Raw genomic sequence first — 27,301 nt, 5'->3', positions numbered from 1 at the left:
ACAGAAATATAAAATAATTTTGAGAACAATTTGGCTATTGCCTCAAGTATTTTATTTCACTACCTTAAAGGTATTTTTCCCTCACTTTAGTAGATATGCTAACATATATAGCTCAAACTATTTGATTTACCCCAGATCTCTTTATACCTCAAGAAAAAATGAGCCCATTTTATTAAAATAAAGGATGAACATAACAATAAAAAATAAGCTAATTAACAGAAGATTGAGGTAAGATATTATCTCCGCATTTCTTTAACACCTGAAGATAAAGTTAGCTATAATCTTTCTCGTTGGGGGTTCAACCAGAATTGTCAAGCCAGCTGCTCTAAATGCAGGGAAAAGATGGAGCTGCTCAGAAAACTGCCTGCACTCCCAAATTTGTTGAACCAAAAGACGCATGGTGCTTTCTTGTGGACTATGTGGAGCACACAGAAGAGAGGTCCACCTGTAGCTATTTAAATTCTTACCAAAAAGATGGTGCCAAGGAAGATAAACACCTTAATTAGTTCTAATGAACTAATGAAGCACTATATCATCTCTGATTGTGCTGAGCTGACTACAGTCCATTTTACACATAGCAGACAGAACAAATCAGATGACAACACACTTTTGCTTAAGACCCTTCTACTGGCTTCTCATTGCACTTAGAATAAAACCTAAACAACTCTAACCTGGCTTACAAGGCCCTACGTGGTCACGCACCTACCTATCCTTCTGACCTATGGCAGGTTGCTCTCTCCTTCACTCATGGTAGGCTCCACGCCGATCCTCTGACTCTTCCCCTAACAGGGAAGTTCACTCTGCCTGTAACCTTTTCTCGCTAAGGTTCTTCATCATGGATTCTTGTCTTAAAGATATCAATTTAAATGTGACCCCTGCAGACATATCTTGCCTGGCAAGCCACTCTAAAGTAATGACAAAGACTGTCCCCTTGACCAAAATGTAGGCTCCTTTGAGCCCACTTTTTGACTAGGCCTTGTCTCAGCCCTATACTCAACCTGGCTAAGATAGTCTTAGCAAAGAACTTACCAAGTTATCCCTCCATCTTTGATATGTGATTGCCCCTGACATCTGATCAAGTTCTTCATCCCTCACCATTGATGTCAAAGTCTATGGCCTTCCTTTAATAAGAGTCTTGTTAGTAGTTTAGTAAGTTCATTAAGAATCCCCCCACGTTTGATATCTCCTCTTAGTAATCTTCACTTCATTGACCCCTCATTCTGCTCCCTGGCTATAAATCCCTACTTGTCTCTGCTGTATTTGAAATTGAGCTAAACTCTTTACCCTAATGCAATAATATAGAATAAAATCTGTCTATTGACTTTAATGAGTGTCTGATTCTGTTTCTCTTTGATAGCAGCCACCCAATCCTCTGGTGTCAAATTACCCTATTTTAATTCTCTGCATAGAACTAATCTCCATGACATAATGATGGCCATTTATGGTCTATCTCCTTACACTACGGTGTGACCTTTGGGAAAAGCAGGGATATTGTTTCTCTTGATTCCCACTTCATCTCCACCAGTGTGTTGAGCCTAGAAACCTGCTGGCAAGAGCTATACACTAAATAAATTTTGTTGAGTAAGACAATTTAAAAAATTATATTTTCATGGTTTATCTAAATGGGTATGAAAGCATGTAGAAGAGAATACCGAAAGTTATCATTATACATAAGATCTATCCACAAAAGGCAGAAATAAATACCACAAATCTTAAAAGTTGTTTCCTTTGGTTTCTTCTTTAGAAATCACTGTATTTTCCAAAATTTCCACTGTGTGTTTTACTTTGAAAATCAGAAAAGCATTAAAAAAAAACTAAAGAAAAAAAAAGTGGCTTATGAATTACCAATTTTAGTTGGTTTATAATGTGTTTCTTCAAGAGAAACCTTTTCCTTGCAAGTTCTCAGATTATCAATTCTGTGCCAAGAGAAAGGCCCATAAAAAAATAAAAAAAGTAACCAGCAAATTTTCACTGGAGAAAAAATTGTCAAAAGTTGTATTTTCTTCCTTCAAGTTCTAAAACCTGAGAGATTTTAAGGTAACCAAGCAAAAAACAGAATAGAGGAAAGGAAAAAGAGGATAAGAGTCCCATACTAGATATGACATCTATTCAGGAGAATCAAGACCAAATGCTGTTTTTCTGGAGTGAACTGAAGCAGTAGTGAGTAAGCACGAGTGATCTATGTGACACTGTTAACCAAGTGCAATAATCTCAACAGGAACAGCAGGACTCTGCTTATTGCACGGTTTGCCTCTACTCTTCAGTATAATCTCAGATATCCATTATGGCATCCATCTTTAGTTTGCTGCTACTATTTTTTTGACAATTACTGTTGGTGTTTAATCATCTCTCTTTACACGACAACATACAACATCGTCAGATTTCATAACATGAAGATCAATTAAGATAATCAATTAGGATAACACAGAATGAAAAACAGCTCAAACACATTTCTCAAAGTAGAAAAAAAGTTTTGGTGGAATCCACTGGATGAGCTCTGGCCTCTGAGTTTTTACATCGGCTGTCTGTTCCCTCTGTCTGTTGATCCTTTTTTCACCAGAGAGTCAAATGACTTGCTTCCTCCTGTTCTTCAGGTCTTCCAGTTTCATTCTCAGCAAAGTCACCCTGACCAACTATCTAAAATCAAAATCCCCCAACATTCCCAATTTCCATTCCCTGCTTTATTTTTCTTCTCAGTACCTATCACAATATATAATATCCTATACTTTGTTTATTGTCTGTCCACCCCAAAAATGCAACCTATATGAGGGCAGGTATAATGGTCTGTTGTATTACTGCTGTATTACCAGAGAATTAACTTGTTGAATGAATGAATAATATGAATGAATTTGCCACTGTTATCATTTCTGAGAGTGAGTCTTAGAAGTATAATCTATCGATGATTCATACCCTGCAGTACGGGGTCACTAAAAATCTTTCTTGTGATTATAAACAGATCCCAGAATTCAAGGACCTGTAATTTCATAGTTGCTTTCATACTCCTGAACTCTTGAGAAATGGAAGAAAATCTCAAGTGAGGCAACCAAGGAGCCATGATATTGGCTGCTATGGACCACTGAAAAAAATTATATGTAGTGGCAGGGTATGTAAAAGGTGCTGTCTAGCTCAGAAAACTTTAGAACTTTCCCCCATGAACAACTTCCCCTTCATTAGTAAGGTTATTCTACATGGGTTTTCAAAATGAAAATTGTTCTTGTTTTAGTTTGAGTGTCTTTAGAATGTTTGACTTTGGTCTCCTAGAGGAAATGAGGACAACTAGTTTCATTATCTATAAAAACTGAGTTTCACAGAAAGACCCTGATTAAAAACAAAATAACAACTCTTGTTCATAAGAATAACAAGTGCATAAAATTTCATTTTATCTTAAACCTGAACATGAACAGTGCTCTTTAAGCCATAGTGGGTCATATTGTGTAATTTCTCACTAGCCAATATTATGGGCTGAACTGTGTCTTTCCAAATTGTGTCTCAATCCCAGTACCTCCAAAAGTGACTGTATTTGAAGATGAGGTCTTGAAAGGGCATTTAAGTTAAAATGAGGTCATGAAGGTAGACCCTAACCCAAAATGATGGTGCTCTTATAGGAAGAGAAAATTACAACAGAGACAAGACCATGTAAAGACACAGGGAGAAGACATCTATCTACAATCCTAGGAGGGAAGTCTCAGAAGAAACAAACCTTGCCAACACCTTGATCTCAGATTTCTTACTTCCAGAATTGTGAGAAAATAAATGTCTCTGTTAAAGCCATCTAATCTGTTGTAGTTTGTTATGGCAGCCCTAGCAAAAGAATATAGCCAACAAAGACTGTCATCAGGGTAAAATACTTAAAAAGAGGTAGATTTACATTTCAGCATTGTTTTGTTCTCTCTCCAACCAAAAGGTTCACTTTAGACAGCTGCTAGTTTGTTAATGCTTCAGATTTACTTGGCAGTATCCATTCATTCACTTAAGAATCTAAGAAGTATGCAGGATACTAAAAACTACAAGAGGAACAGAAATTGAATGGTCCTATTCATAAAAATAGAAGAACTATAAACCTTCTCAGTGAATGATTTTGCAATTCTACCACATTATCACTCCCTCTCTCACTACCTTTATATCACAGTTTGGTTGACAAGAAATCTCACCAGAGATGGGCAGTGCTATTTATCCAAAATAATCAAAACTCTTGTCACAGAATCATGTTCTTGTTCTTTTTGTTTTTCTTGTTGCTCTTTTTCTTTCCTTTGTTTCTTCTATTTTTCTTATATTCAGCATTTTTTTTTTAATTTTGAACATTATCATGCTATTTTGTAATTCATGAGGGATAATATTCTAAAATAACTTTACTAGTTTCTGGAAAAGAATCAATGATTATAAGAAAAACTCCTCACAGGATAGGGTAAAAAGTAATTTAGCTGACTAAAATAATGACATAAATTCTGTCTCCAAACTTCAGCAATGGCAGAAAATCCTTGAAAACACATAAAAGGACTATTAACCTAATGATACTTTATATTATTTTTAAAGTGCCAGTACACACTACCTTTTGAAAAACTTTTCAAAAATTGTAAAGAATCAAATGTAATCAAGACCAAAAATTAGGAATTTATTTCTTAAAAGTTGCAAATAGTCTACAGGGAGTCTGGGTGGTTCATTAGGTTGGGTATCTGACTTTGACTGAAGTCATGATCTCACCGGTCACAGTTCGAGCCCCTCAGAGCTCGAGCCCAGCGTCTGGCTCTGTGCTGACAGCTCAGAGCCTGAAGCCTGTTTCAGATTCTGTGTATCTTTTTCTCTGCCCACCCTCCCTCTGTCTCTGTCTCTGTCTCTCTCTCTCTCTCTCAAAAATAAACATTAAAATTAAAAAAAAGTTAAGTTTCAAATAGTCTAAATTACTAAAGTAACATTTTTATTATGGTTAAACAATCCATAACATAAGCCTTAGTTAACATTTAAAATACACTGAAAAGATTTCCTTACCAATATTGGGGTGCTTCAAAAGACGGCAAATTCTAGCTTCTCTTTCCAGTTTCTGATGATCTGTTTAAAAAGAATAATAAAATAAATCACAGCTCTTAGCAAAAAAGATTAAAAGCCAAAAAAAGTCATATCAAAATGACATAAAGTCTTTACATTTATTGATCTTTTGATCTCTTTTTAAAAAGTGATAATTTGTAACTAGGTGAACATAGCATAGTTGAACAATCTAATTTATTTTCTTTTTCATTCGCTTGATACTTGATAGAATGAGATATAGAACAGAGCTGAATTTAGGTAGGTTGGAGAAAACAGTGAAAATGGCACAATAGTATTCTTTTACCTTAAGTATATATTATTACAACAATTTACATAACCCAAAATAGACATACACATTTAAGCAAAGGGTGCCTATCTAGACACTGGAATGCCATGGAAACAGTGCTAAGTAGGGTTATAGTTTGTCCCTAATGAAAAGGATTTCCTGTCCTGTCATATTTTCTATCAACCACTCTTCATTGTTGGTTCAACTTCCTAGGTTTATGATGTTCTTCCTTCTATCAGAGACTTCCAAAAATCCCAAATTGCCTGCTTATCTTCACCCTTCTAGGTATCCCTAACCACTTCTCTGAAAGAGCATGATCACTGTAACTTGCATTTTAAGAACTATTCAGACACTCTTCTTTGCCTTCTTTGTGGTGGTTCATATGTATATATTTATAACCAAAATCAATGGCGAAATTACAAAATAAATGGCAAAAAAGAAGAACAGGGCAGAAACACATGTTTCCAATAAGGACAGCACTGCAGAGTGGTCATTAGCTGAGAGCCTTACATAAATAACTGACTTAAATCTTACAATAGCCCTGTGAGAACAGGCAACATTATATCTATCTTCAAAATATAAAAAATAAGGCATAAAGAGGTTAACTGATTTGCCCTAGACTATAAAGTTAGTGGCATCTAGCAAATCAGTTCTCATTAAGTAGAATCATAAAAGAGCCTTAAGAGAAGGAGGGGAACACCCATCTAACTACCCACATATGGTGTATACCAATCATCCTCAACCTCTGTAGTCTCAGAAGCCCTTAGCACTCTTAAAAATTACTGAGTTTTATTTATATGGGTTTTATTTATATGGGTTTTATTTATATGGGTTAGATCTGTTAATATTTACTCTATGAGAAACAAAACTAAGAAAAACACTATATATTAATTCATTTAAAAATAATGAACCCATTATATTAACGTAAGTTACTGCATTTAGTTTTTAAACATTTTATTTGGAATTAACAAACTTACAGAAAATTTGAAGAACAGTACTAAAAACACTTATATACAGATAAATTTATTATTAACATTTTACCCATTTAAAAAAATCATTTATGCTCTTTACCTATGTATATATGTCTGTGTATAGTTTTACACATATTTAATTAATATACAAATATACATACAAATAAATGGGTTTTTTCTGAACCATTTGAGTGTATGTTACAAACATCAGGGCTCTTTTCCCCTAAAATTTCAGTGTGTATTACCTAAGAACTGTGATCTTCTCTTATAATCACAGACACTACAATTACCAGGTTCAGCAACTGTCACATTGATACTTTATCATCCATATTCTAACTTTGTCTATTTAACCCAAAGATGCCCTTTAAAGGATTTTTCTCCCTTTAGTGGAGGATGCAGTCCAGGGTCAGATATGGCACTTAGTTGTCACTTCTCTTCAGTTCCCTTTAATCTGGAATATTTCATGGTTTTTGTCTTTTATGACCCAACAGTTTTGAAGAATTCCGTCATGTCTATCTTTGAAAAAGAATGATTCTCATTTTGGTATTGTCAAATGTTCGCTCCTGATTTTATTTAGGCTATACATTCTCAGCTAGAACATTATCCTTGTCAGGCTATCACATCTGGAGGTATACATTGTCCAAACGCTTCTCAAAAGTGTAACTTTGATTACCAGGTTAAGGTGCTGTTGAATTTCTCTGCTGAATATTACTATTCTTATTTTTCCTTTGTAACTAATTAATATGTGATGAGACTTTTTATGGTCAGGAAAACATTCTGCTCTTCATCAAAATTTCCCTCTAGATTTAGCATTCAGTGAGGATTCCTGCCTGAACCAGTCTTTACTTTGATGGTAGCAAAACATTGATTTTCTAACTCTAGCACAGTAACATACTTTTCATGAAAAATACTGTTTTTTTTAAAGTTAATGTCATTTTCATAAGAACGTATGAGGACAGATAGTATCTATGCTTGCGATAAACATAGCATAATGTATAAACTTTTCCAATTATTATGTTGTACACCTGAAACTATTATAACATCATGTCAATTATACTCAAAAAATGATTTTGAAAGGAAAAAATAAAGACCAGCATGATTTTACATTTTTGGAAATCTCTTTGATGTCTGGCTTAATAGAAGACAGCTGTATTCTCATGTTTGCTTCTATATTCAATCTATTGCAATATGTTGTTTTGTTTGAAGTAAATGAAGAAAATCTGACCTCATAAGGTTATATAGTTGGAAAACAGTATTGTCACAGTCTTTTCAGATAATTGTGGATATTATGTTTTAATATTATCCCCAAACTCAACAAGTAGTAGTTTCTTAAAGGTTAGTTGCCATGCGAAATCTGAAATCTTATCAATGTACTTCCCAAACCATATCAATGAAGTCATGAACTTTAATGTTTAAATCAAATTAATTTTCAACAATATAATACATTTTATAATATAGTAAAATTTTACTCCGTTACATTAAAATTCATTGCTCTTTCTTGTACTTCGAATCTTTTACACCAAGGCATAACATTATAATGTGATGCACCAACCATTTGGAAAATACTGGTTTAGTGCAGTATGTAGTTCTTCCAAACACTGACACATTTTGTTACCTACTATCATAAAAACAATTGTTAATATCACCACTAATATAATCAGAACAATATTTAAAATTTGGGAATTCATCACGTTCTCATGGGTAAATATAAGTTTTCCAAAATTCTAATTTTTGTTTGAAAGTTTGAATTGTTACTAGCAATAAATGTCAATAGTTTTCCTTCAAGCAATAGGCTCACTTTGTTCATTTTTGATAAAATGTCTCTCAAAAACATAAGTCTGAAAAATCATAACTAGTTTTTCAGTTGTAATTTCAAGTAAAAATGGTGTTCCCTGAGAGTACCTAGTTCAGCTTCCAACTCAAACGACTACAGGGTACTTTTCCTTAAGACAACCATTGTACCTCCGTATGGAGCCTGAGTGCTTTACCCATTCTTATCATTTAATCACATAGAATGTTGTAATGTAAAGATGTGTGATCAAAGGTCAGGATTTAATAACAGTAAATTGGCTCATTAAGTCCAATCCTCAGTGAAATAAGTTTTTGTTTTTGTTTTTTTATTCTATAAGTGTATGATGCTGAAAAACACAGACTATATAGTTTGATGCTACTGATGTGATTCACGTAAAGGTGCCAGCAATTTTATCTACTATTTCTTATGCATCATAGGTACAAATGTCAACACACACACACACACACACACCACAGAAGCATACAATGTCTTATATTTATTATGAAAATAGTTTTGACCTTGTAGATCCTCTAAGAGGGTTTCAGGGACTCCTGGGTCTATAGACAACACTTCTGAGAATCAATGGAATATTTTACAAAAAAAACACCTATTTTACATAATACTTTTTTGGCAATTTTGAAAAATATTTTAAACATACATAGTGATTTTTAAGTAATCTCTATGCTCAATGTGGGTATATAATGTTATTAATAGCTCAAATAGAAATGGTGTTTTAAAGAATCAGCATACCATTGTATTGGATCTAGCAATGTATCCATTGTATCCGGATTACCAAATATAAAGGCAAATATTTTCTCGCCTTACCATTATCTGAAACTGTTAGTGCTTCAAAAAAAAATGTAAATTCTTCAAACCCCCATCTCTTTAATAGGTTCTCATTCTTAACACAAGCTCCTTCTAGAATATTCTCATTTAGAAATACACAAGTAAACATAAAAGATTAAACCTGACTTGAAATTGCATCTAGACCATCTTAAATTCTCTAAAGTGTCATACGTAAAACATATGCAAAATACTTGCTTATAGGAATTATAATTTTTATAAAGACAGGGATATGCAAATATATATGCTATCTCATGTGATATGTATTACGTATATGTTATCATTTAGTATTTATATATGTCAACTGATATCTATATAATTATATTAAAGAAAAATAAGATCTTTATTGACAATATGTGGTATAGAGCTTTAGCTATAAAGATGAACATAATTACAGAATTTTATATAGCCTATTCTTATGGGCTGTATCATGTCTTGTAAAAAAAACAAAACAACAACAACAAAAAAAAAACCCTTACTACCTCAGAATGAGTCTGTATTTGGAGACGGGGTCTTTAAAGGGGTGAAATGAGGTCATTAGCGTAAGCTCTACTTCAACATGACTGGTGTCCTTCTAAAAAGAGGAGTTTAGAACAGACAAGCATTGAGGGAAGATCACATGAAGACACTGGGAAAAGATACCTACAAGCCAAAGAAAGAACCCTCAGGTAAAAACAACCTTTTGAAACTTTGATCTTGGACTTCTAGCCTCCAGAATTTGAGAAGATAAATTTCTGTTGTTTAACAACTTCGTATGTGTTACTTCATTATGGGAGCCCTAGCTAACAATACACCAAAGTATTAGTTTTCTATTGTGATATAATTGCCACAAATATGAAAGCTTAAAATAACAAATACTTACAATCTCACAGTTTCTGTGGGTCAGAAACCTGGGAATAGTTTAACTGAGCCCTGTGCTTTAGGGGCTCTCAAAATGCTGCAATGAGGGGCACCTAAGTTGTTCAGCCAGTTGAGCATCCTACTCTTGTTTCAGCTCAGGTCATGATACCAGGGTAGTGGGATCAAGTCCAACATCATGCTCCATGATGAGTGTGGAACCTACTTAAGATTTCTCTCTCTGTCTCTCTCTCTGTCTCTCTCTCTCTGTCTCTCTCTCTCTGCCCCTCTCCCCTGCTCATGCTCACTCTCTCTCAAATAAAAAAAAATTAATTAAAAAAATGGCAATGAATATATCGGCTAGGGTTGGAGGTCTCATCTAAAGTCTTGACTACAGAAAGATCTCTTTTCAAGCCCAAATGGTTGGTGGCTGTTGAGCTGAGGGTCTTGATTCCTAGCCCTCTGTTGGCTGGTGGTTGCCCTCACTTCCTTGCTATGTGTCAACATGACAACTTGCTTCATCAAAGCTACTAAGGTAAAGAGTCTACTACCACAGTGGAAGTCATCATCGTATCTAGCCTGATCACAGAAGTGCTATTCCATCACATTTGCTATATTAAATTAGTTAAAAGAAAGTCATTAAGTTGGCCCACTTTTAAGGGGAGGTAAATATATAAGGGTGAGGATACAAAGAAGCAAAGATCACTGGGGCCATCTTAGAGGTTGCCTGCCACATCTAACTCTATAATGGTACTGATGTTTTCATGAGCTTTTGCTTCACTTACTTTTTCTTCCATACAGTCACATAACTTAGTGATCTCCTACGATTCGTGAGGCATTCTGCGCTCTCCTACTGGGGCATGTTTGACATCCCAAATATCCTAAAGTTTTCATTAAAACGAGAATTGAGCAATAATGGACATGCTTCATGTTCAACATCCAGTTTACAGCTTTTCTTTAGAGGGAGTAGGTAGGTGAGGAGTGATTACGTGCCTATTAATACCAAAAGCACATTTCTGTATTTATCCCTGTAAAGAGATGATTTAGTTTTACATTAAAATTTCCTTCACTTTTAATTCACTCAGCAACAAAAATCCTGCATCCTACCTCATCATTCCTAGCTCTCACAACTACAGTGGTAAGAGGCAAAGACAGATTATAAAAGGTAAGATACCCATAATACCATTTATATTACCATCCGAACATCATATTTTCTTATCCACACACCCTGCAGCTACTGAAGAACCAGCTTCATTTATCATTTGACATTTATTAAAGTATTCAAACTACAATAGTTTGACTTTTTTCTTCCTTTGAAGCTCAAGTCCACACTGTTATAATGAATAAAAATATAACCCTTCAGGCAGTAATATGTCAGGTCTGATAAAATACATGTTATTAGCAATGGATGGTTGAAGATCTACCATACAAACGATGCCATAAGGAAAATAGCATAACGATGCTAAGAATGGAGGAAACTAATTTCATATCATTGGAATTACCTAGTATAAAGATCTCCGGATTTAATTTTTTTTAATGTTTATTTATTTTTGAGAGACAGAGAGAGAGAGAAAGCATATGAGCAGAGGAGGGACAGAGAGACATGGAGACAATCTCAAGCAGGCTCCAAGCTCTGAGCTGTCAGCACAGAGCCTGATGCAGGGCTCAATCCCACGAACCTCAAGATCATGACCTGAGCCAAGTCAGACGCTCAACCAACTGAGACATCCAGGCACCCCAAGATCTCTGGATTTTAAAAGTTTCTGAGAATTTTGAGAAAATGTAATCACTTTAAGATACTTAAGTCAGCTTTGAGATGTTTTTGGAGACTTTTTAAATTTAATAAGATATTTTATTTTGAATGAGGTGATAAATGTGAATTTGAACCTAATGAAGTAAACCCTTCACTCCTGTTCCAAATCAAAATTTAATCTTCATGGAGAATAACTCTCATCACATATGGAAATTAAAGGGCTAGCCTTGACTCTCTTTCACAGAGTAATAGGAGTATCACTAAAGCTACATAAAGCAACAACCTATTTATCTGGCAACATGAGAGAATGAACTTTCACCAAGTTAATTTCAAAAGTAACTACCCCACAAATGACAAACCACTTAAAATGTTAACCTCTTGGGGGTAAATTTAACAATCATTGCTTTCTTAAGTATACATATACAATAACTTAACCTTTTTTGACACCATAGGGTCATCATGATTAACACTAATTATTACTCTGCTATAATTCAGTGAAGTCCTCAGAGGCTACTGAGGTGTGAAAGGCCACAGGTTATCACTCTGTGTTCAGTCTGCCTCCTACCCTTCAATGTGGAATCACCTTGTGAGCACAGGCAATGCCAACGGATGGTTTGGGCAGGGGAAGGAGCTTGACTGTCATAACTGGTAAGTGTTTCACTTCTCTCTCTAAACACACATGCGCGCGCACACACACACAAGCAGGTGTAAACTAATACAACTTAAGGAAGACATGGATTTGCCACACCCAAGAGGGTTAAATTCTTCTAGTTCCCCCTCCCCACAGATTCCCACCCATAAAATAATGTTATATACCAGTTATGGAAGACTAACTCCTCATTGTCCAAGAAAATAGAATGTTTAAAATCCAATTTCATCATTAATGTCTGTTCTGCCAGCCTTTTGCTTTGCCACCTGAAGCTGCTATCTTCCCTGCTCCTATTCTCCTTGGTTGTCCCTTGGCCCAGTGCTCCAGTTTAGTGCCTTAGATCTATCTATTTTTGAGAGCAGGTTAATCCTGCTTTTCTGGCTTCTCCACTACAACCAACCGAACTTGATTCTTAACTTTGTCCCATTTGTTTGGTTTCTAAGAAACTACAGTCTCAAGTAAGAGACATCCCTGCTCCCCATCTAGAATCGCACCTGGCTGGGTAACCATTTCCAGAAGAAGAAAGATTAAACAAAATGGATCTAAACCACTTTAAGTTTGTATTGTTACATCTTTTTATTATACCTTTTCTATTTCTTCCCGAGTTTTTTTTTTCTTCTTCTTTTTTTTTTTTTTACTGTCCAACTCTTACTGCTACATAAAACAATTTTAGGTACACATAACAGGCATTACATAAACCTCTGTCAAATGAATAACTGAATTAATGATAACTTCCCCTTGTTTCATAATTGTTATGAGCTAAGAATGGAGGAAAACAGGATATAAAAATATAAAATAATCACAAATAGGGGTGCCTGGATGGCTCAGTCGGTTGAGCATCCAACTTCGGCTCAGGTCATGATCTCACTGTTTGTGAGTTCGAGCCCCTCATTGGCTCTGAGCTATCAGCACAGAGCCTGGAGACTGCTTTGATTCTGTGTCTCCCTTTCTTTCTGTTCCTACCCTGCTTGCACTCTGTCTGTCTGTCTCTCTCTCAAAAATAAATAAACATCAAAAAAATTAAAAATAAAATAAAATAAAATAATCACAAATATCCTGGCAGTGATAACCTGAAGAGATCTTTTCTGAATAAAAGGCACAATTCTTAGCGCACAGATTCTGGAGCACGGTAATGTGGCTACTCAGAGGCCTTATTCATAAAGGTTTTAGAATTATATTTTGAGTACATTTTTCTTGTTAGAGAAATTACTTCAAGCTAAATGAGGCATTCCTTTAGTAGGAATATAGATTCTGTCCATTTAAGTAGGTCACATTTAAAACCACACTGTAAGATAGAAGGAGCTATTTAAAGGGGTTACTTCATTACAAAACCTGAGCATGATGTATATGGATTTAAAGCTGTCACATTCATTTAACAAAAGGTTTTTTAAATTCACAATTAAATGTTATCCTTTAATTTCATCCTTTTATTTTAAATGAGGCTTAATCCACATCATAAATTAGATTTTTTTAAAACTATTTGACCTAGATTCTGACATTGGGTATTGGTCACTTCCCATTATATTCTGCTTCCCACTAATACCATGGATAAGTCAGTAAGATTCTATAACTATATAGAATGATGTTCTTCCTTTCATGGTAAAGTAGAATTAGATATATGTGCTAGAAGTTCATATATCTTAATTTAGGAGTGAAACCTTCTGGATAGCTTTTTCTGTGTGGGAAGCTCACGCAAATGTTAAATTCTGAATTATGGTGTCAGTCAAACCTCCATTCTATATGGACTGGAAACCATGGTTTATGATTTATTTTTGTGGAAAACCCCTTTTCCCCTCATTTTTTAAAACATCCATCACATGGGAGATAAATCAGGCCTCTACTTCATTTTACCTTCTTTCTGCAGTTTCACCTGTGGAGGAAGATGGAATTGTCTACAGGTGCCAGAGAAATAAAAGGCCCATGATAAAAGTTCCTGATTTTGTAGGACTCTACACACAGAGACAACCCAGAGGGATGGAAAGACCTCAGGTTTCAGAGTAAAAGAGACAAGAATTGCTATCTGGTTCTACGACTTACTACTAGCTGGGTATCAAAGTTCCTTGACTGCTCAAAAGATTCATTTATAAAATGGGCAAAAAGTATCTAGCACCAGGCAGCGTATCTGGCACAAAGTAGGTACTCAATAAGTTACGGTATATCATTACTATTTTTCTTATTATTATAAATCTGTTTAACTTTAAAAAAACTAAATTCCTAAATTAATACTTACTATTAATTCTATCAAGTATTATTCATTTTACATGTACTCCAATATACTATGAAAATAACTTTTCCATAAAATCATACATTTATGCTATTTAGGCAATTGACTAATGATGGGCAAAAACTCAAAAAACTATGGACAAAAACTCATAGTTATTCAATGTTATTGAATATTCTAAACATCTCAAAAATAAAGAATACAGGAAGAAAATTTTGAGTATAAAATTTTTAAACAAATTAAACTGATTCATTTTATATGCAAACTATTTTTTTTATCCATTCATTTCACACATCCAGAATGAATGGGATTCTGATAAATAATTTATCATATGATATTTCAGAGATAGCTACTGGATAATTTAGCCTATTTTCTAGGAATGTAAAAGAATAAACAGTGAAATCTGATGGCACCACTCTTAAGCTGTCCTGCAGCAGAAATATTTTCCTGCCTCCATGAGAACGACATTGATTCAGAGACATAACATTACATCTGCTATGAAAATAATGTTTTATATAAAATTATGAAATGTAAGACAAAATCTCTTTTATAAGGCTCTGCTTGAGTAGCAATTTAAACAAGGCTATAATATCTACAGGCCTCTTAGAACTGCAAATAGTGAACATTAATTTATGTAAAATACTTTCATATAAATGTTTAACATCTGATTATACAGCATATATAGGATATCTATATTCCTACCAAGAATGAATGGTGGGAATACTCTGTGAAGACATATAAGAAGTCTTATGAGAGTCTGTTAGTAAGCAATCCTCTCATTAGTTCCATATAATGGGCTAAGAGAATTTGAATTGAGCTTTTATCCTCTAGAGGGAAGAGGGAGTCTTCTAGAATTTAGGTACAGGACACAGAATGCTGAAAAGAAGACTAGCTGGAATGCAGATTTCCTCTAGAGGATAAAGGGAGGAGATGGACAGAAGCCTTGTTTATGCCCCTCATAGTACTAGGTGACATCAGCCAGCTCTTCTCCCAGATTGAAAGCCTCTCATGGTGTTGCCATCTTCCTCTTATGGACGTGACTCTGCCTGCCGATGTGTCTCTCATTTTGCTAACATGGCAGCATCACTCATTGCATGTTCCAGGGAAGGGAACTTGTACCATAAGGGTCACCAAAGGATACTGTCAGGAGAAGCAAAACAGGAAGTAAAAGAACAGGAGGGTGGTACCCAGAACAGACACATAGCCAGGACAAGTCTCTGCAGCAAGTCACAGTCAAGGCTTGTTCACAGGAGGGGAGAAAACTTTTTTAGATGGCATTTTCCCCCACATTTTTTAAAATTATTTTTTTCTAATGTTTATTTGTGTGTGTGTGTGTGTGTGTGTGAGAGAGAGAGAGAGAGAGAGAGAGAGAGAGAGAGAGAGAGAGAGAGAGAGAGAGAAAGAATGTGAGCAGGTGAGGGGCAGAGAAAGAGACACACACAGTACCCGAAGCAGGCTCCAGGCTCTGAGCTGTCAGCACAGAGCCCGATGTGGGGCTTGAACCCACAAATTGAGAGATCATGACCTGAGCTGACATCGGAGATCAACCGACTGAGCCACCCAGGTACCCCTCCCCGACATTTTTATTTAAATTCTACTTAGTTATCATATGGCATAATACTGGTTTCAGAAGCAGAGTTTAGTGATTCATCATTTACATATAACACTCAGTGTTCATCACAAGTGCCCTCTTTAATACCCATCAACCACTTAGCCCATACCCCATCCTCTTCCCTCCATCAACCTTCAATCTCTATCATTAAGAGTCTCTTATGGTTTGCCTCCCTCCCTCTCTCTTTTTTCTTCCCTTCCCATTCATTCATCTATTTGGTTTCCTAAATTCCACATGAGTGAAATCATATGGTATTTGTCTTACTCTGACTGACTTATTTCACTTAAAATAACATAATAGCTCCATCCACATCATTGCAAATGGCAAGACGCATTCTTTGTGATGGCTGAGTAATGTTCCATCCTGCAAATATACAGCATCTTCTTAGATGGCATTTATAACAGAAGGTGTCAGACTGAGAGTTCACACAGAACAGATCGAGGACTCAATAGTATGACTGGAAGCTGTTCTGGCTCACGTGATGGTTAACATCATTAAAATACAACTTTTTTCTTTTTAGTTAAGTAGGCTTCTCACTCAACGTGGGGCTTGCACTTATGACCCGGAGATCAAGAGCCTCATGCTCTACTGACTGAGCCAGGCAGGTTTCCCAAAACAAACCTTTATATAAACAAATTATGAGGATATTAATTGGTACATAATAAGAAGTAAAGATATTTCAATTTATCTATATATTTTAGTTGTACTTCAATAATTCATTCAGCATTTAAAAAAATTATTCTAATCATATTCCTATAGAAGGATCATGAGATGAACTTTGTATAGTATCTCATTCTGCTCCCAGTCTCTAGAATTTGGTCTATACAGTACTCTTCCCAAGTGTAATTTTACTTGCGCTTTTGGAAGAATTTAACTGCACAATTCTATTCTCATGTGTAGGCATAACAGAGTTAATCACTTGAGACAGCGTATATTAAAATCTTTTAAACTTACTACCTAGAGACTAAAAGGACCCAAAATAGAAAAAGGCATACTGAAGATAAATACAATCCATTCTTTACCATTTTTTCCAGTAGCCCAGATGATTTTTATAGGCAGTTGCATAGTAACACAAGAGAGCCTTTCTTCAGGGATTTCACAATAAGAAAAATAAATTTTTCTTGCTGTGGTAAACATATGTTGCTATTCTTAAATATGTTTTTTCTAATAACTGAATATACACAATTTATTCAAAACATGAAAAGTATAAAATATATAATTTTCCACAGGACATTTTTTCCTTGTGTAGTTTCATATTAATACATTAACAACAAAAATAAAAAGATAACTTTGGATAATAATTTAGAAGAATGAAATAAAGGAGAAACACATGATCTTTTACGGTTCCTTTAAGCATGTGGAACATTCAGCTAGTCACTTTTCTGTTAATGAGTTTCCCTCAGAGGGAACTATGAAGCTAATGAATCTTAAACTTCAGGACCTTTCAGATGCATGGGTCCCTATAGGATCTTAGCTATAGGATCATATGTTCTCATAAAACTTGCAAAACAAGATATTTTAGCACAATCAATTATGATCCTTATCTCCTTCCACTGCCTCTTCCCTTCAATAATGCTCCCCCTTGTAATGAGTGATGCTGAGTGGCCATTAACATTTTGAGAACTAGCTAAGGGCAAGCTGAGTCAAGGATACAATTTAGTTTGGATATAATGAAACGTATTTACCTGGTTCACAGCCACTTTTGCGTATAGTTGTGTTATTATTAGTCATCCCAACGTAAGAATGCTTCCAGGAATACACCCACCTCCCAGCCTACTGTAGGATGATAGGACACTCCAGTATGTGAACTTGTACTACAAATCACCCCATGACTGTGGCTGTTCAGAGGAGAAAGAGTAATGTTTATTTTTTGCTATTTTTCTAAATTTTGTTTTGCTTTGCAAGATCTGTCAGCCTCTTAAAATTCGTAATTTCTTGTGACTGTTTTCATTTTAATATATAGATTTACTATTGAATTTCATTTTGTATTTGTAATTTTGTTTTTTTTTTTAGGGAGAATTTCCTAAATTGTGTAATTCACAGGATCTACACTCCTTATTACAGTTACAAAAAAAGAAAAGTATAAGAAAACTTACTGTTCAAATTCTGAACATAACAAAATCACATGCAATAGAGTTCTTCACAAAACTTCTATTAATTTTAAGTAAATAGACACTCATTTATATTATCAACCTATGTATTAAAAAGGTATACACATCTTACATTATTCATGAGTGACTGACCAAAGCACAAAGATCACCAAGTTGAAAATCAGGGAGAAAAAAAAAATGATTTCCACTGCGAGTTCTGCAAGGAACTAAGGGCAGAAAAGAGCAAATCTTACAAAAGTGAAGAACTATATTTATTCCTCTCACCCCTATGAGAATATTACATATTTGAGATGATTTGTGTTTACATTTAGGGGGAAATATTCCTATTTCAGACATGGTACTTAAACATATTTATTATGAACATATTTATTAAGCATTTTTATTAAGTAGACACAAGGACACTGATTGATGTTTTGGAAAATAAAGTAACTTATTATAATCTAACTACTCACGAACAAATAATTAAACTAGAAATCACAGGTTTAATAATAATACCCTTCAAATTGGAGATGGAAGGTGAAGCTATCATTTATTGAACTACATTCAAGTTAAAAAAAATCAAAACACTTAGTCTTGTCTCAACATATTAATCACATATTTCTAATTTACCCACATCTTGTAGATCATTTTATTCCCTATACACACCCACAAACATATACACAAACAGGTTTAAGATAGCCACTTAAATATAGGATACTTAAATAAAAAAAATACTACTTAAACAAGATATTAAATAAAATGATGGGCTCAGTTTTAATTGAAATTCTGAAGGCTAAAAACAATTGTCAGCTACAGGATGCTAAAACCATATATCCAGGACTTGTGAAGTGGTCAGTAGAAGGCATTGTGCCATTATGAGCTCATTGCTCACTTCCAGCTGTACAAGAGCAGGTGAGGAGACCATCAGGGAGATCTGTCCTGCATAGAGGTCCTCAGAACACTCTGTATCTCCTTAGCCCACACTGGAAAGTTGCTTATTCAAGGATACTAAATTGAGGGGGGAAGGGGTGGGTTTGAGAGAAATATTTGAAGAAGTACATCCCCTACAGTTTAAGAAAAACAAGAACAGCTTCCTATTTTAAACCGGACTCTGAAGGCATGAAATTTTGGCTGGCTAGCTGCCCTGGAATTGCAAAGCAAAGTAGGCTCTGTCATAATCAGGCTATACTTCTACCACTGGCAAGACAAAGATCCGCATTTCCATGAGCTAGATGGGAGCCCCTAGGAGGGACAGATTGTTTTACAAAGGACAGTTCCCAAGAGGACCACCCAGAGAGGCAATGTAACCCAAAAAAGGAGTGGAATGCCAGAAGTCCAGGAGTTGGAAAGGCAGCTAAAAACATCCAGTCAGGGGAGGCATGGTCATCATTAGCAAAAGGTCACCAAATGGTGCCTAGGAGGAATTGTCCAGAAGCCCACAAAAACGTCCCACAAGATCAGAAATCACACATCTCCCAGACAGTAGTGAAATCAGACATGCACAGCTCCTTGTAGCTTTGTCCTGAAGGGCCACAAACAGCAACCAGTGAATGGGAGAGGAAGTGAGGTGCAAAGAGTAGTGGGTACCACACCTCTCTGGTCGCTGGAGTCTCTCAAGCATGAAAGAGGCCAGACTTGGCAGAGGGGAGAAGTCTTAAATGATATTACACTGGTCAGGACTTTCCAATTTCTGCAATGAGACTATTGTTGTGATTCAAAGGAAGTGCAAAGCTCTAAGATCTGACCAAGACTTCCTCAAGGGCAGGAATGAACATTTACAATTGGTTTGAGAGAGCACGGGAAGCGTAGTTTCAGTGTGGTGCTAATGATCTGACTATAGCACTTTCAAAGAACAGTCAGAGGTCACAAATGTTTTAACAAATCTAAAACCATCTAGATTTGGATCTTTTTTTATAGTTTTTTTTTTTTTTTAATGTTTATTTACTTTTGAGAAAGACACAGAGCGCCGGCGGGAGAGGAGCAGACAGAGAGGGAGACACATCTGAAATAGGCTCCCAGCTCTGAGCTGTCAGCACAGAGCCCGATGCGGGGTTCCAACTCACAAACCGCAAGATCATGACCTGAGCTGAAGTCAGACGTTTAACTAAGTGAGCCACCCAGGCGCCCCTTGAATTTGAATTTACTAAATACTGTTACTTCTTTCACATTGCAGTCCTCAGCTTTCAGAGTTCCATGTTCAATTTCTCTAGGAAGCAGAGCTAGGAAGAACAGATTACAACAGAATACCTGTGAAATGTGTGGAGTTTCCAGTCAGTCACCTAAAATTTTTCTAGATAACTTACAATTTAGAGCGTATCATCATATTCCATCTGATCTTGAAATGATAATGCATCAGAAATGCAGGACAAAATTCCCTGCACTTAACAGAGTGTGATTTTTTTTTAAATTTATATATTTATTTTGAGAGTGAGAGTAAGCATGAGCAGAAAAGTGGCAGAGAGAGAGGGAAAGAGAATCCCAAGCATGCTCCATGCGTCAATGTGGAGCCTCACACAGCACTCGATCTCACGAACCATGAGATCATGACCTGAGCAGAAATCAGGAGTCTGACGCTTAACTGACTGAGCCACTCAGGTGCCCAGAGAGTGTCATTCTTAATTCATCATTCTAGATGTCATCCTTCAACACTCATTGGTAACAAATATTTATCTTTTGCCTAGAATTCTCTATCTCAAGTAAGTGCTGCATCATTTAGAACACGTATTTGCCACTGGCATGGCATTACAAACTGGGCCACCTCTAAAGCAAAAGCTTTTTGCAACCCTGCCTGGCCCAATGCTTATAGTTTACAAGGAGGCATATTAAATGTCACCCAAACTGACTTTAGTTCTTTCTGAACTATAAAAGAGTAAGATGCTTGACCTTCTGTGGAAAATTTTAAAGGCATCAGGTAAAATCTGTCCTGGACTGACATACGAAATTATAAAGAAGATACCCACTGCCTAGCTGCTAAGTGTCTGTAGAGTAACACTGAAAAAAAAATCTGATGTGTGTCAATCCACAGGTATTCTGAGAATCAAAACAAGACTCAGTAACAGCTGGAAGGGGGCAGGGGAACTCCTAGGAGCTCATCATTTTTTCCTATCACAGTTAAATCAATGGCTACTTCTCCCCAGAGAAGGGAATCAAATGCCAGAGGCACTTAGGGAGAAACCCACACCATTTGCTCCTTAAAACCTGAGACTCTAGGAATTCTGCCAACTGACCTGGAAATACGGGACTGTGACCAGAGGCCTTTGAAGCAAGCATCCTGCATTAGCTTTTTGCAGTAGAATCAAATATGAAGCTATAGTTCACCCCTGTATATTCCATCCTTGACATCTCACCTATCTCCTATACAAGAAATCTTTTTTCCCTTTTCACATAGCCTTATTCCTGACTTATTCGTCCCTGTCCCTGTTTACCTTCTTCTTTCACCCTAATATTATTTTTGAAAATCTTATTTTAAGAAATGGTAGATTCCAACTAGAATACACACACACACACACACACACACACACACACACACGATATATTTCAGCTAAAATAAATATCATTTAAAACACCACTACCCAGATATACCACTATTTACAATTTGATCCATGTTCTGCCAGGTATTTTTTGCATCTACATAACAGACTACTTCTGACTTTAAAATCATAGTTTATATACTTTTGTGAACTATCTGAATCTCTCAAGCAATTGCTTAATAAAAAGACAGACTGCTGGCTGGCTGGCTAAACAAATGAATGATAAAAGCTAACAAACAAGAATTTGGGGAGGCAGGAAGATCCTTCCCAGACAAAACTTACCCTAATCATACCAGATGCCCCTCAATGCAATTTCTATCAAAAGGATGTGACTGGCTCCTCAAAATATTTGCATAAATGGTATAGTTCCCATGGAATCAGAGGGAAATTAATTATTCTATTTCAAAAGTTCATTTTGGGGGAGAAAAAAACCTGAGCCTAATATGTAAATAGTGGACAAGCAAACTTAATTGTAGTCACAGAGGTAAAATGTCATGTAAAATTTATAAAATTTGCAGGGTTGTATGAAAATAAAAACAAAATCTTCCATCTAAAATAGCTGCACTGTTTACTTCATTCATAATTTATTACTATGCTTTATTCATCAATATCTACAGTTTGTCTTTGGGTAAGCCAAGAAGATCTATACAGGCTCAACACAAGTGATTACGACACAATTCCTGTCATTGTGGAATCTGCAACCCAAATGAGAAGACTCCTTTAGCTCTGATTTTATGTCCACATACTGGCCAAAATACAATGAAAAATTGGAAAAAAAGATCACTCAAAATCCAAGCCATCTCTATCATACAAACCACTCAAATGTTAGGAAATTTTTATTTGGCTAAAGTGGTTCTCCTTCCCCGATCTGTTCCCTGCGCCCCAACCATTCAATCTACTTCGTTTATTAAAGATGTGGCACCTAGCCATCCTCTACTTCATTCATAGCTTGCCAACATGTTAGGCTACCTCAACAAACACGTGGATAACTCATCCACACACAGCTTCTCAGTTCCTTGACCACTTTGTCTCCAGTGATCTTCACTTCCTGCCCATTTCAGTTACTACTCTGGTAGTCATTCCTTGAAACTTGGTCATCCTCCTCCGGAGTCAGTAAGTTAAAAACCCTAATCTCCAACCACCAACTGCTCATTTTCCAAACAGCGTGTTCAATGTCTTCAGGTAACTTTTCTTCAAAAGATCAGGAGCATCATCAGTCCACTGACTCCTCCACTTCTCCCAATCCATAGTCCTCTCTATTATTCACTTTCCTCCACATCCCTACTTTCTCCTCCAGCCATTTAAGAGCCTCAAAAGTGCCATGGTTCTCCCACCTCAGAACCTTTGTGCACGCTATCCCCACTGCTGGAATACTCACTCCTCCTTTCCTTGTCTAATTTATACCTATTCATTCTTCATATCCTAAAACAAGTTTTTCTCAAAAAGACCATGTCTAACTTGCCCAAATCCTATATTATTGGCTCTCAACATAGTAGAAATTCCACTTTGTTATTACTTGCTTCATTTGTTATTTTTTTTATTCAGTTGTAGCATTTTTTTTTGTTTTTTTTTGTTTTTTTAATGATCTATCTCTGCAATAAACTATAAGGACCAGACAGCAGGATCTGTTTATTTTTTTGTTCACCATTTTATATCCCACACCTAAGACAGTGTCTGACATATAATAAAGAAACAATAAATATTAAATGAATTTGTAAGTAAACAGGGAAAAAGTAATACAAATATGAAAGTAGGAGTAAAAACACGGATGGAGATTACTCCTGATATAACTTGGCATACTTCCTTCTTCAGCTGGCTACAGAGATATGAGGATAATCTGGTTAGTCAATCCAGAGGCTGCTGTAAGAATCAGACAAGACAAAAGCCTTCTGAATAAGAATGCCCTGTGTTAGCACTGGCCACTGGATGAGAACTGAGCCTAGATTCCAGAAAATTCAATGTTTGTTGGATTGACAAAAATGGGATTAGCTATTGTATTATCAGAAAACTAAAATCAACTTTATTTATTACATATTCAATATGTAATATGACATGATATAATTTTAAAATCTGAACTATAGGCCTTGAATTAAGTAACGAGTCAAGTAAAAATAGCTCCATGAATACAGGGGGAAAAAAGTGGCTTTTCCTGGTGGCAAACATACAAACAAACATACAAACCTAAAGGGGATATCTTACTAGTGTTATGTAGGAAATCTGCATAGATACACATAGAAGAGTATCTAGTAGCATCTTCATTCAAGCTCCAAAGATCAAAGCTTTTTTTTAACAGATGTGAAATAAACAGTTATGAAATAAACTACCATGAAAGTAAAGATTTTAAAAGCTACAGTAAAATTTCAAACAATAGAATATTTTATACTTTGATAGTTCTGTCTAGCTGAAAATCAGATTACCTGAGGGTTAAGTGAAAGAAATTTTTTTGCATTAATTGTCATTAGAAGTCTTTCTAAGTTATGTTAACCCATATCCCCCATTTAATAAAGAACAGTCCTATAAAAGAGCCACTTTTATGTGACAGGCTGAGCCCCACAGCGGGAAAAACTCAAGCAGAGGAAGCAGCTAGATCAGGGTGCTTTTCAGAAGGTGGGACCTCACTGAACATCAGTTTCCTTGGTGGTAAGACATGAAATCATAGCACCACAGGGCACGTGCAAGACTCCAAAGCTTTCTTGGCATCTATTCCTCCTCATGACATGGTGGGCTAGACTGAGATCTTTTCCATTTCAGTGATTCCATACTTGGTTCTGGAATTCTTAAAGTCTAGGTGGACACAAAGTACGTCTAACCCAAAGCCATTTCCCAAGTCTAATATTGTAAAAAAATATTCATTTAAGTATAAAACACAAACAAGCATATAGGATTGTATATGCCATAAGTATATTGTGCAATGATCTTTCACAAAATGAATACACCCATGCAGCCAGCACCCGGATGAAGAAACAGAGGAAAACCAGCACCCAAAACCTTTCATGCTCCCAGCTCCAACCTCCCACACAAGAGTAATCACTATTCTGACTCCTAACAGAATAGCTTAGCTTGTGCCTGTACTTAATATGAAAGAAATAATTCAATGTGTACTATGTCTTGGTTTTATTTTATCCCTGGAGCATATTCCATTCACGTAGTACTCCTCTGGGGGTCTGACGTACCAATATCATTGAGATGAAAATTTGTTAAAATGAATGGATGGGTAAATGAAAAAACAAATAAGAAAGTATGAAAAGTTGTTAATGCTAAAGAGCTAATTACAAAGGCTTAGTAGTGTAACTCACATATTTACTTTATGACCACAACATAAACAGACAGTGGGTCAAATCAAATAGTTGAGGTTCATGAATATCCACATGCCAGAATTTAGTCTCTTATCCTCTTCTTTACTAATACATGTTGTGTTTTTTTTTTAAATGCTTGCTTCTCCCAAGCCCCTTTTTTTCTGTTTAACTCTTTGCTAGATGCCTGCTATACAGACTAGTTACATATTGCCCAGTCTCTGCTCTTCTTGGTTAAAAAAAAAATCAATAATCATGTCTAAAAGAAAACAGAAAAATACTAAGTCATATCCCTTACATGGATAGGGAGAGAAATCAAATTTTCAAAAAGTTACATAACGGAGTTTTGATAACTCTCATTTCAAAATCCAAAACAAAACAAAACAAAACAAAACAAAAAAACAGAAGCCAAATCTCTAAATGCAAATTCAAAATTAAAGCACAAGCAAGGAAATATCAGCCTTCCATTACAATAGGAAATCTAATTTCTTAGAAATGCTCAGCATACATTCTTTATAAGGATATCAAACTCATAGTAGCTGTCAGATTTTTTTTTCCTTAGGACAAAAATAACCAAATCCAAATCATTTAGGAAGGAATAAAGGAAAAAAGAAGGAAGAAAGGGAAGGATGGCCTCTGTTAACACTCACAATGATGTATTTGAAGACCAGCTAAAAAATACTTTAAAGTATGTATCTCTAAGGCATGTTGGTAAGAGCTGTAATATTTGATGTATTGATGTTTCTTTTCAAAGGCCGATAAAAGTCAACTAAACACAAAGTGTAAGATAAATTTACTTAAAGATAAAAAATGGTAATAACATTTTTAAAAAGCTTACTATAAACGTCCTTAATGGAACTAAGAACTTTGCCTGTCAAAGGCTTCATGTCCAATGGAAAAATTCTATGCAACTGTCCTGTACTAAAATCCTATCATAAACCTAACAGTGACTGAACTTTACCTTTTGAGGTGAGCTTTATTTTAACATGAAAATATTTCCAAATTAATAAACTACAGAATACGGCACAAGTCTATTACAAAGAAGTCTATTCATTTGTAGCTTGAGGAATTCCCTCCTACTAGTCTTGTTTGTGCATTATGTTTAAATTCTTAACTGGAAGAGTTAAGGGTTCTGTGGAAGCAGACTGTGGAGTGCAAGATATTTAAAGGGATCAAGACTCGTAAAAGAAAGGGGAAGGAAGGAAGGTCAGGGAGAGTGAGAACCTGAACTGTGACACAAGTCCAACAATACCTTAACTAACTGGACCATGGTACAGCCAGCTCTCTGCAGCTGCAGCTGATCCCTGATTGTTGGAACCTCTACTGAATGCCTACCCCACCTCTGGCCAACAAGACATTCCATGGAGGGGGATCTAAATGGCCCATCTCACTCAGTGTCTGTCACAGTTCATTAATAGCACATGAGCTTAAAAAAATTGTTTAATAGGTCCAAGAAGCTAGGTGGGACGAGAGAAGCAAAGGACTTAGGAGGTAGATTTGCTCTAGGGTAACTACCCATTAGGAATTATCTAACTAGGGTCTGCTGCTTTTACAGATGAGGACACTGAGGTCCACAAAGTGGAAATCTGCCTGGTCACACAGAACTACAAGAAAAAACGCTGTTTGTGTCATGGGAAAACCTGCCCTTGGCCTGAATGTAGGTGACTCCCATTAGGATATGGAGTGATGACACCATCCTGTTTAGGGACTTGAGACAAACAAAGGCCTCCTAATGACAGGTCTGCCCTTTCTCTAGGGCAGGCGCTGGGCACTTGGCTGGCATGGTCTAATTAATCTATATCATCTCTCTGTGAAATAGGTAGGTCACAAAGATCATTGCCCTAAATTAAGAGTCAGACAATGAAATGCAGAAGAAAAAAAAAATTCTGTAATTTTCCTATAGTCATTCAGTAAATTAAGGAAGTACCAGTAGAAGAGCAGGTATCTGGTCCCTGTTGACTGTATTTACTGAAGTAAATATTCAGTTTTATTGCTAGCTGTATTTAAGCTTAAGCTATATTTCTTTTCTTTTCCCTCCTTCCATCCCCCATGTATGATACTTCTATATTAAAAATGAAAAATGAGGGGCGCCTGGGTGGCTCAGTCGGTTGGGCGGCCGACTACAGCTCAGGTCATTATCTCATGGTCTGTGAATTCAAGCTCTGCATCGGGCTCTGTGCTGACAGCTCAGAGCCTGGAGCCTGCTTCCGATTCTGTGGCTCCCTCTATCTCTGCCCTTGCCTTGCTTGCTCGCGCTCTCTCTCTCTCTCTCTTTCTGTCTCTCTCTCTCTCTCTCTCTCTCAGAAATAACAATAATTTTTTTTAAAAAAATGAAAAATGAGATACACTACTCTTTATTTTCAGTGCAAAGACAGTTAGTGACATGGCCAATCCCAACAGAT

General features: G+C 36.0%; 1 protein-coding gene across 21 annotated transcripts in view; it reads right to left on the bottom strand.

Moving 5' to 3' along the window:
- CAMK2D (calcium/calmodulin dependent protein kinase II delta) overlaps positions 1-27,301 on the bottom strand; it is a 313,320-nt gene that overhangs the window by 207,344 nt on the left and 78,675 nt on the right. For all 21 annotated transcript variants that reach the window (XM_019418019.2, XM_019418098.2, XM_019418160.2 and 18 more), the window contains exon 3: positions 4,987-5,046. In XM_019418019.2, coding sequence (XP_019273564.1) covers positions 4,987-5,046 — 60 coding nt within the window. The remainder of the gene's footprint in view (positions 1-4,986; positions 5,047-27,301) is intronic.

The sequence above is a fragment of the Panthera pardus genome, unplaced genomic scaffold (genome assembly GCF_024362965.1).
Source record: "Panthera pardus isolate Hobbes unplaced genomic scaffold, ASM2436296v1 HiC_scaffold_13, whole genome shotgun sequence".
In the NCBI taxonomy this organism is placed as follows: Eukaryota; Metazoa; Chordata; class Mammalia; order Carnivora; family Felidae; genus Panthera; species Panthera pardus.
Note: the sequence above shows the minus strand (reverse complement) of the source record. Positions and strands in the feature narration are given on the sequence as shown.